General features: G+C 35.9%; 1 protein-coding gene across 1 annotated transcript; it reads left to right on the top strand.

The window, feature by feature from the left end:
* Window positions 1–229: 229 nt before the first annotated feature.
* On the top strand, window positions 230–4,341 carry LOC121327037 (C-C motif chemokine 20-like). Its single transcript, XM_041270811.1, has 4 exons — window positions 230–334; window positions 1,179–1,296; window positions 3,297–3,374; window positions 3,788–4,341. The coding sequence occupies exons 1-4, from the start codon at window positions 256–258 to the stop codon at window positions 3,885–3,887; spliced, it is 375 nt and encodes a 124-aa protein (XP_041126745.1). The 5' UTR covers window positions 230–255; the 3' UTR covers window positions 3,888–4,341.
* Window positions 4,342–10,791: the final 6,450 nt, after the last annotated feature.

Here is a 10,791-nt window from a genome sequence, read left to right as displayed (position 1 = left end):
ATATTAGGTGTGTGTGCATAGTAAATTATGTTGTCTTTTTTTTGTATATGTTGCATAGACAAAAGCCATAAAGCATATAAAGTACAATTGATGAACTTAACCACTCTCAAAAAATTAGGACAGGATGTTATTGTCATGTATTGCTTTGTACACTCGAACGTCTGATGTTGCTGAAGAAATGCAGAAAACATCCTAAGACCTCCACCAAAAAGTATATAAGCATTGACCTCAATTCTCAACCAGTCTTGCAGCAAGATGTCTAACAGAAGCCTGCTCAAATACGTCCTGATATTGAGCTTCATTCTTAGCATTCTCATTGACCAGGCATCTGCATGTAAGTTATTTTTTTTATTTTGAAAATTAATCATAATTTAGTATAAATCTGACAAATGTGCTGAAATACATGTTTACTTCAACATATATTTATAATCTAAGATACTATTAATTTGTATTATTGATATAATTCAATGTGTTATTGTAATAATTTAACAAATATGAATATATTTGAGAAAAACAGCAACTATTAAAAGAGGAATGATGATAGCAATTTGATTTGCGCAGGCAATAGGAAATTGCGTTCTCTTTTAATACCGTTAGGTATATTAGGCAGGACTAAAAACGCTGCAACATTTGTCTGAAAATTCATACTATTATTGATGTAACAATCGCTGTGAAATCATGGTTCCTGACAGCTCCTGTAAAGACCACTTTATCAGTTACAATCTTGTGAAATGATGAAATCTAATTGTGGTAACTATAAGAGTAACTCAGTGAGATTCTAACTGAATTCCTGGTAATGAATGGCTGATTATCAACAAGGCTTTTGTTCTATAAGGTTTACAAATTGAATAGCAACATTTTAACGGCACTGCCCAGAATTTCCCTTTTCAAAACCAAGGAGAATGATGCTTTACCTGGCCGACACCAATGTTTTAAGCAGACACAAAAACATTGTTCCATAATGTGAATAAAATCTCTTACAATAAATACACCTGAACTATACAAATTGTACACACTAGAATTGTAAGATGGAATTACCATGTACAGTTGGGGTTACATTTATTATTGTTTGTAACTATGATTACTACTACGATTACTAAGACTACTGTCAATATTGTCCTAAAGTCTGATACTGGCTCCACATGTTACTGACATTCTGTTCATGCTGTTTTTTGTAGTTGGACCACAGAAATATGACTGTTGTATAAACTACACTCGGAAGCCTGTACCCATCGGATTTATAAAAGGGTACATGGAACAAAGCTCCCTTAAAGTCTGCAGAATTGACGCAATTGTGTAAGTAAATAAATACATAAACACATCTCTGCAGCCAGAATTTTTTCTCTGTCCCAGTCAAGAGATCACATTACTCCTGTCTTAGAGGCCTTGCATTAGCTGCCTATCAGGTTTAGAATTGATTTTAAAATTTTAATGCTGACATATAAGCCTCTTCATGGGTTAGCTCTGACTTATCTGTCAGATCTGTTATCTTTTTATACTCCCACTCGCAACCTCCACTCTGCTGATCTCAGACTGCTGGGTGTCCCACCTGCTCGCCTGTGCTCTATAGGCGACAGGGCCTTCTGTTGCTATGACCCCAAATTATGGAACTCTATTCCACTGGGGATCAGGGACTCAGCTTCTTTGAGTGTTTTTAAAGTTAATTTAAAGAATTACTTATTTAGAAAGGCATTTTTATTATTTTTTATGATTGTTTTATTTCCTTATGCTTTTTTATGCATAATCTGTTTATTTATTGCTGTACTATTAATTGTGAAGCGCTCTGAGATGTCTGCTTTTTAAGGGGGCTATACAATTCTTCTTCTTCTTCTCTTCTTCTTCTTCTTCTTTCTTCTTCTTCTTCTTCTTATTATTATTATTATTATTATTATTATATTATTATTATTATTATTATTAATATCTATTTAATCAGATGCAAAGCAGGCACCCTTCTGCTTTGTGTAAATCAAATAACAAGGTTTTGAACAGTGTTCACAGTTCTTCATAAGCTGATGCACTGTTTTTTTCAGTGGGTCCCAAATGATAGATAAAATACAATATATGGATTAGGGGGGTACTAGAAATCAGATTATCTATTGAAACAAAAGTAATACAAATAATTGCAGGAAAAATGTGAGTGATTGATAGATTAAGTTTTTTTTTTTTTTTAATTAAAAATGTAGTAATCGATTATTATTTTATTATTTTCACCCAATTTGGCATATCCAATTATTTTTAGGCTCAGCTCACCGCTACCACCCCCGTGCTGACTCGGAGCGACCAAGACGAACACAGGCTGTCCTCTGAGGCGTGTGCCGTCAGCCTACTGCTTTTTTTCACACTGCAGACTCACCATGCAGCCAACCCAGAGCTACAGTGTCGGAGGATGATGCAGCTCTGGGCAGCATACAGGCAAGCCTGCAGGCGCCTGGCCAGACTACAGGAATCGCTGGTGCGTGGTGAGCCGAGGACACCCTGGCAGAGCTAAGCCTTCCCCCACCCCTGGGTGGTGCTTGGCCAATTGTGCACTGTCCCCTGGGAGCTCCTGTCTACGGTCGGCAATAGAATAGCCTGGACTCGAAATGGTGACCTCCAGGCTATGGGAAGCTGCTCTCAGAGTACCTTTACCAAATGCGCCACTCGGAAGCCCCGATAGATTAACTTCTAACAAGCTATTCAATACTTATTTTATTAAGATGTGAAAAGTATAATTTTTGTGTTTTTCTATTAACAGTTCTTTCTGTTTTAAATGATAACTGCTGAGTTAAAAAAAAAACTTTAAAATAAATTACTTGAAACATCCAAGTATCTGCACAGAAGTACGTGGAATAAATGTCATACAAAAAAATGGCAATACTGCATTTGAACTGAAGAATTAATATCTCTTGAAGCATTATGTGCATAAAATGTGCTAGGACTGGCGTAGAACTGTTAATAAACCATAGAACAAGTTCAAATTGTGCATCAGATAAGCACTACTGAAGCATGACAGCAGACAGTACTCTATCATTTGTCCCCAGGGTGATCTTACTTCTCTTTATAAATATACTGGCTGTGTTTACTTGTCTTGCTTTCAAGGCAAGGTGTAGTTAAACCACATTTTAAATTGCTAGAATTAGCCACAGACGTGCTTTTTATTGATGTCTCCCTCATACAGTTGGTCTCCAGTGGCTTAAGCCCCATTATATCCGTGTCTAGGCTGCTCACAAGAAGCTGTGTTTTGAAAATGTAGAAACTCTACAGTAGACTCTACACTATAAGTGCACCTGTTTTTTTTTTGTTTTTTTTTGTAAAAGATTTGTTACTGTTCAGGACAAAAAGGTGTGCGCCAGCTCCAAAGATGACTGGGTTAAATCTGCTATGAGACGTCTCAGGTAACAAACATATATATAGGAAATTATTCCCCAGCGGTTCCAAATTGTTTCCGTGTTCCACAGGCTTCAGTGCACAATGCAATTCTCAAACGCTTCCCCACCTCACTTCCCTATAACCAGCTTTGACTGTTCCATATTGTACCAAACACTCAAGTTTTTAAGCTTGGCAAATAATGATCTAAGGAGAATCATACGGAACACATTTGATGTTGTTGTTCAAAAAGTCTGATAGTTCAAATATTATTTCTCTATGCACCCATCTCAGTGTCTGTCCATTAATCTGTCAGTTAAAATTAACTTCTGCAATGATAGCATATTGATTTGTACATCCTTGCTTAATACCGCAATTCTTTGTGTTTGAAAATGTAAAACATTTGATTGTGTAAATAACATGATTTATGTTTCATTTGCAGCTATAGACTGAAGCAGCTGTCTAAAAAGAGTCCTGACGGAAACACGAAGACAGCTATTCCTGGCAATTTGACAGCAATCGTGAGACCAGCAGCTCCATGAAGAGCAAAACAAACATGTCTGGCTTTTACAGCCATTTGGTGATTACCAAACCTTTCACAAAAATAGATTAGAGCTTTTACAGTTTTTTTTTTTTTAATGATTTGTTTTATTTACAATCTGGGACTATTCAGTTTGTTTAAAGTCACACAGCAATACACTCTGGTACTTGTAAGTCTTGCATCTCTGTAAGAAAAAGAGATAACACACACATAAAAGAATATTGCAAAGATAAAGTAAGGATAAACTTCAAAATACAGTTACTTTGTGTACTATAGGTGTCATTTACTAATATAACATGAGTTCAATATACTGGGTAAATAAATAAATATATCTGTCTTGTTGAACCTGGAGTGAGATTGTTAACCTACTCCACTGTCTCAGTACAACTTTAACTAGTAAATCAGAAATCATCTCTTTATAAGCTATTAACACACATTAAGCTTGAATTTGTCATTTTTGCATTTAATTTTTTTAAAATTTCTTTCTGATAATTTTAAAATAATAAAACAAATTGCTTTGAATACATTGAGCTACAGTTTGTGTGGAATTTCTCTATGTTGAATAAATGAAACATGAATTTGCAGCCATGAAAAAAAAAAAAACAGCATACCACGTATTTGTTTAATGTTAGGACGTCCACTACAGTGCTCTCACACTGCTCACATGCTTCTTTCTGTTGCTATCAACAAAGGATTTCCCCTGCAATTAAATAATTGATAGCATTGCATGGGAAAAGTGCATACAACCCGTGTAGAGGTCAAGTTAGTCAATGTAGGAACAAAGTAGATAACTGTTGAAGTGTTCGGCCCATCTTGCAACGATTTGGTTTTTCTCTGTGATCAGTGTAGTTCCATTCGCACTCAGAAGAGATGAAGTTCCTGAGGCTTGTGGACCATAGACTGACTTGAGTGCATCGTAGAATTTCTTTGTGTTGTTGCTGTCAGCACATGACTGAATCTTCTTTGCTTTTTGACTTAGCCATGCATCTTATATGGCTCTGAGCTTGAAGCAAAGAAAAAAAGTCTGTAATTACTTTAACAAATGAAGGTCAATCTTTAAGACAAATTGCAAGAAATTTGCAAGTGTCTGTTACTGCTGTGGCAATGACCATCAAACGATTTGAAGAAACTGGCACCCATGAGGACTGAACAAGGTCAGGCAGGCCAAGGGTGACCTCAGAATCAGAAAACAAGTTCATACGAGTCACAAGTCTGCGAAACCGGTGATTAACTGCCCCTGAAATACAAGCTTACCTAAATGCTACTAGAAGTACAGATGTTTCAACATCAACTGTTCAGAGGAGATTGTGTGAAGCTGGCCTAACTGGAAGAATTGCTGCAAAGAAACCATTTTTAAGAGTTCAGAATAAGAGGAAGAGACTTGCCTGGGCCAAAAAACACAGAAACTGGACATTTGAGGAGTGGAAGTCGGTCTTATGGACCGATGAATCAAAATTTGAAATATTTGGGTCCAACCGCCGAGTATTTGTAAGATGCAGAGAGGGTGAGCGCATGAGTTCTGCATGTGTGGTTACCACTGTCAAGAATGGACAGGTCCATGGCAAGCTCAACCAGCATGGCTATCATAGCATACTTCAGAGGCATGCCATTCCATCAGGATTATGGCTAGTTGGGAAGTCCTTCATTCTTCAGCAAGATAATGACCTGAAACACACCTTAAAGTTGTGCAAGAACTATCTGGCGAAGAAGGAAAGTGAAGGACAACTCAGTCTAATGACCTGGCCTGCCCAGTCTCCAGACCTCAATCACATAGAACTTGTATGGGACAAACCGGACAGTAGAGTCAAAGCAAAGCTACCCACAAGTGCCCTACATCTCTGGAAATTGCTGCAGAAGAGCTGGGAAGACCTGTCGGGTGATTTCCTGCTGAAACTTGTTAACCGATTGACTCGTGTTTGTGAGGCTGTTATTAAGGCAAAGGGTGGCTATTTTCAGGAATCTAAGATTTAGAGACAATTTTAAATTTTCTTGAACATTGCTTTGAGACTTGTTTTGAATATTGTAACATGTGTTTTCATTTTCAAGTATTTACAGAAACGTATACGACGTAAAACATTGTAAATTATGAAAAAAAAACTAGTTTCTAGCAAGTGTACTCAAACTTTTGACTGGTACTATATATATATATATATATATATATATATATATATATATATATATATATATATATATACAGCTAGTATAACATTGGTAAACAAAAGCTTTTGATATAAAGTAAGCTTTTTCAATATTACAATGTATGTCAGTTAAACAAAATGAATATGTGTATTGCTTTCTTAACCATTATTATTTCCTTCAAGGGATGTGAGGTTGGGTGACCTGATTCTAGCACAAGAATGTTAAACCCACTCCCCCAGTTTATAACCCACATAGGAAACACTTTAAAGTGGCCTAAATAAACATGACGATGACAAATACTTCTTTTATGAATTCAAACGCCTAAATATTGATTTAAAAAATGTAATTTGATTACAGTTACACCTGTTTAATATCACATTCTGCTTATCACCTCTTTGAAATGTCTTGGCCAGAATGTTCAGTAATGGTCAATGGGCACAAGCTCCTGGTACCACACTACAATTAACATCACATATATCAGAAGAGATTTACGGTACATTCCACCTCGCTTTGGGAAATATAATGCTGTAACATTTAACATCTTACAGAGTACAAAACAATACACTGTGTGTTTACAGCTTTCTGGTTATTGTAATGTGTTGTACATGTGTAGAATAACACACACTGACATATTGGTTACATCACATATTTGTCACATCACACTTCTGTGTTTTCAAGCTTATTTTACTAGGTAAAAAATCAGTATTGCTTTTTGTCACAATTGTTTTTATCATTTGCTCCCCAATTTGGAATAGGAAATAATTTTTAGACACAGCTCACCGCTAGCACTCCCATGCTGATTCGGGAGTGGCAAAGATGAACACAGGCTGCCCTCTGAAGTGTGCGCCGTCAGCTGACCGCTTCTTTTACACACCCTGGACTGGGAGCTCATGTCCAAGGTTGGCAGTGGAATAGCCTGGACTCAAACTGGTGATGTCAAGGCTGTAGAGCGCATCCTGCACTCCACACGGAGTGCCTTTACTGGATGCACCACTTGGGAGCCCCTTTGTCACCATTTTTGCTAATTTCCTTCGGCATAATATTAAAAGGGTTTGACTAAGTGCATTGAAAATACATTTTATTTAAAATAAATAAAAATACAGACAAGCTTTTTTTTTTTTTTTTGGTATAATCAAAGAATAAAACACGAATAAGTCAAGAAACTGAGCATAGTTTTCAATGCATTTAAATGTTACTCATGCTTCAATAACACAGGACATCTTCACGCTTGTTTCTTTGACTTGCTAATAAAAAATACATTAAAAAAAAAAGAAACCAAAATAAGACATAGGTCGCTGGCATAGGGCTTGAGCGACTTTGTCCACTTAAGTGGAATGACCCTGTTGGTGCTTACTGTAGAACACCTGCTTACTGTAGAACTGCAATAAAATATCGCACTGTCTCAGCCAGTCTTTTTCATTTATTATGTGGGTTATGCTTAATTGAATATTATGCCTGTAAACTGTAAGTTTTCTGTACTAGTTGTCAGAACCACAATAGGAGCTGGAAATTGATTATGCTGCTGATCTGACCAGATCTGATAAAGCTACAGTGTTTAAATCCTGTACTTAACTTCAGACACATAGCAATACATCAGTAAATTATAACATTAAAAATATAGTTCCAATGGGCCTACATCATTTGTTTAGTTAAATGAGTCTTATTGTTGCTTGCTTTTTGTGATCAGTTCATTGGCCTTGTCACAATTTTAAATGAGAACGTGATTGTAATAGTTTGCAAAGGAATTCCATTCTGCAAAGTATATTGAACATCCAAAGACATAATGTTAATTTAATCCCAAACATTTTCAAGGGCTTTAAAAAAAAAAAGGAATTGGTCATTGACATGAGAGGTTTTTTTTTTTTTTTAACACAGGGCTATAAGTTAATAGTCTCTTCTGCATCACATGAGATGTATCGCAGCAACTATAAGTGGAAGAAACTTGACCACAGAATTTGGTCTCTTTGCACTGGAATGACCCGTATGTAAATAGTTCTTAATACAAAATACAGGCTACTATCCCCAATACAATGCTTCAATTGTCAAATATTTCCAACTTCCATGAAAACACATCACGTCAAATATCAACTATTTCCCTTTAGTGAGAGGGAAGCTGTCACACCATGGTCCATTAATGGTTTTCAAGTCACTTTTTAATCAGGTAGACTTTGTTCCTCATTTTTTCAAAATGTATTCAAAAGATACAATGATTTCAATGTGCTTTTGGAATGAAAGAAATTCCATTTGGTATAAAAGGAATTTCCCCCCACAGCTCACATTCAAATATACACATGGTGTAAATGCCTTAAGAATATTTACATAAAGTTAGTGCACTCTGTTATTAATTTAGGGCAGATTAGCATCTGTCATTGGAAAAGCCCATAATAATGTACCTAGAATACACTTCTGACCTGCATTTGACTTATAAGTCTTGGATTAGTAAACACAATATTAAGTATATTTTGTGTGTATATATATATATATATATATATATATATATATATATATATATATATATATATATATATATATATATATATATATATAGTATTATATATATCTCAGGAGTTAATAGTTAATTTCCTCCCTGCTAGAAATAAATAAATAAATAAATAAAATCTGAGCATGTAGATTAGTATGTGTTAATTGTTTAATTATTAGCTATCTCCTGCACCTGGTGTTTATTGTAAATTAGAGCCAGGTGCAGGGTATTTAAGGAAAACAACCAGTGTGCTCAGGGTTGCTGCTGTGTGGAGGGCCCAGTTGATGGTGCTTTCAACGATAAGAAAAAAGTTACTGTGTAAAAGCCTTTTTGTGTGTTATAGTTTTGTATGTTCACAGGTAAACAGCTTAGCTGTCCTGTTGTATAATTTCGGTGTGTGTGTGTGTGTGTGTGTGTCTATAGATATATACATATATAATATATAATTCATATCATTGCTGCCTTCAATTACCATTACTTTTTCACTTCACCCTGGTAAGTTCAATCATAAAATACTGTCTTAAATTAAACTCAATGTAATGTATCAAATAATGATGTTAATTTGTCATTTAGCAGATGCTTTTAGCCGAAGTGTTTTAGGGCCACCGCACACTAGATCGACCTAATAAGACACCGACATGATATCAATGGATTTTGCTTGTCGGAACTCATCGACTACTACTGCTACTGCAGAATCACTTACAGTAGAACCTCGGAGCCCAAGGGGGTTAAATGATTTGCTCAGGATCACACACAGCAAGTCAGTGGCTGAGCTGGGATTGAATTGGGAACCTCCTGATAAAAGTCTCTTATTTAACCACTGCACCACCAAGCCTCCCTAATTAAAAACTTAATTAAAAACCCTATGCTAGTGCTTTTATAATCAAGAGATAAATTACTGGCAAAACATCACAAGGTGACATTAATATAGCTGAGAGATGCATTTCACCTAGATGTGTAAAACACATGTTTCTTTCAAAACTGTACACTTAAGAACTGTGCACAACAGGTAAGGTTTATGGAAATATTATGTTAGCTACAATTACTTTGACAGCAACTGGAGTCAACAGGGTGAACATAGGGATACAGATTCATACCCACCTCCACACATTAAAATGAAAGAGACCTGTTAGTAAGGGGTCAGAGATTTATACAGTCAAATTAAATCAGGTTTGGATTGTGAACTCTTACATCTATAGTTATGAAAAGACATATTAAAGGAAAAGGGAAGAAAGGAAATTAAAAACCTCAGTCTGCTGAAGACACAAGTGAAAGGTAGCCAACTTTGGAAATCCCTGATGGCAGATAGACAGAACTTGGTACTTTTCACATACTTCAGTTGTCAATGGATCGCCTCTCTCCAGACCTAAATCACCCCCCCCCCCCCCCCCCCCCCCCAATCATACCCCCCCCCCCCCCCCCCCCAAACACAATCATACTGCATGTAGGGGAAAGTACATTTAAAAAAAAAAAAAAAAAAAATGTAAAAAATTATTTTCAAAAGTATTCTGTCAAAATAACATTCCTTAATGCATATTTACTGCGCCGTTGTGCATAACAGCATACACACACTCTAGATCAAAGCGTGTGATCCATCCATAATGTAAAAAAAAAAAATGTTTGTTTAAAAAAACACAAAAAACTAATACACTTAACAGACATAATCCTCTTTTAAACTGTGCTATGGCACATTGACCACAAAACCATGGTGTACAATGTAGGCGATACCAACAAATTTAAACAGATGAATTTCGTTTGTGGCAGGCGGGTCTGTGGCAGGTGTGGTGAAAGGTGTTAACCTCCGAGTAACACTGTAGATGATATTGCTTTATTTTCACCCCTGATGAGGTGTTCTCTGTTGCAGTTTCTATGTAAATAACTATAAAGTATTTCTTCCTTCTTTGTAAACAGCATTTTATATACTCAGGCTTTTGGCAATGTAAATGGGATACATTCTCTGTGCATCACTGAAACTAAATTAGTGTCCCAAGACTACTTTTCCTGTTCTTTTTATGCACTAAAAGAGTGCACAAGATAATTGCAATAGCTCACCTGAGCATTACTTTCAACTGTATGTTTACAAGACTTTTATACGTGTTTAAAACACACGTTTGATATATATTGTACTGTAATTTGTTTTATACATATTTGGTAAATTTTGTTGGCGTTGGTAAAAGTTAATATAGGAAAGGTGCTCCTTTCTTATTCCACTGCCCGTACAACCCATTTTATTAAGCAGAATTAATTGCCCCCCAGGTATGTCAGAAACTATCTATTATATATA

Source organism: Polyodon spathula, chromosome 14 (genome assembly GCF_017654505.1).
Source record: "Polyodon spathula isolate WHYD16114869_AA chromosome 14, ASM1765450v1, whole genome shotgun sequence".
NCBI lineage: Eukaryota > Metazoa > Chordata > Actinopteri > Acipenseriformes > Polyodontidae > Polyodon > Polyodon spathula.
Note: the sequence above shows the minus strand (reverse complement) of the source record. Positions and strands in the feature narration are given on the sequence as shown.

Excerpts from the sequence above, each read along its gene's own strand:
- LOC121327037 (XM_041270811.1), top strand. The coding sequence starts at position 256 with ATGTCTAACAGAAGCCTGCTCAAATACGTCCTGATATTGAGCTTCATT. Across the intron at positions 335-1,178 it reads CATTGACCAGGCATCTGCAT|TTGGACCACAGAAATATGAC; the intron begins GTAAGTTATTTT and ends TGTTTTTTGTAG. Across the intron at positions 1,297-3,296 it reads TGCAGAATTGACGCAATTGT|ATTTGTTACTGTTCAGGACA; the intron begins GTAAGTAAATAA and ends TTTTTGTAAAAG.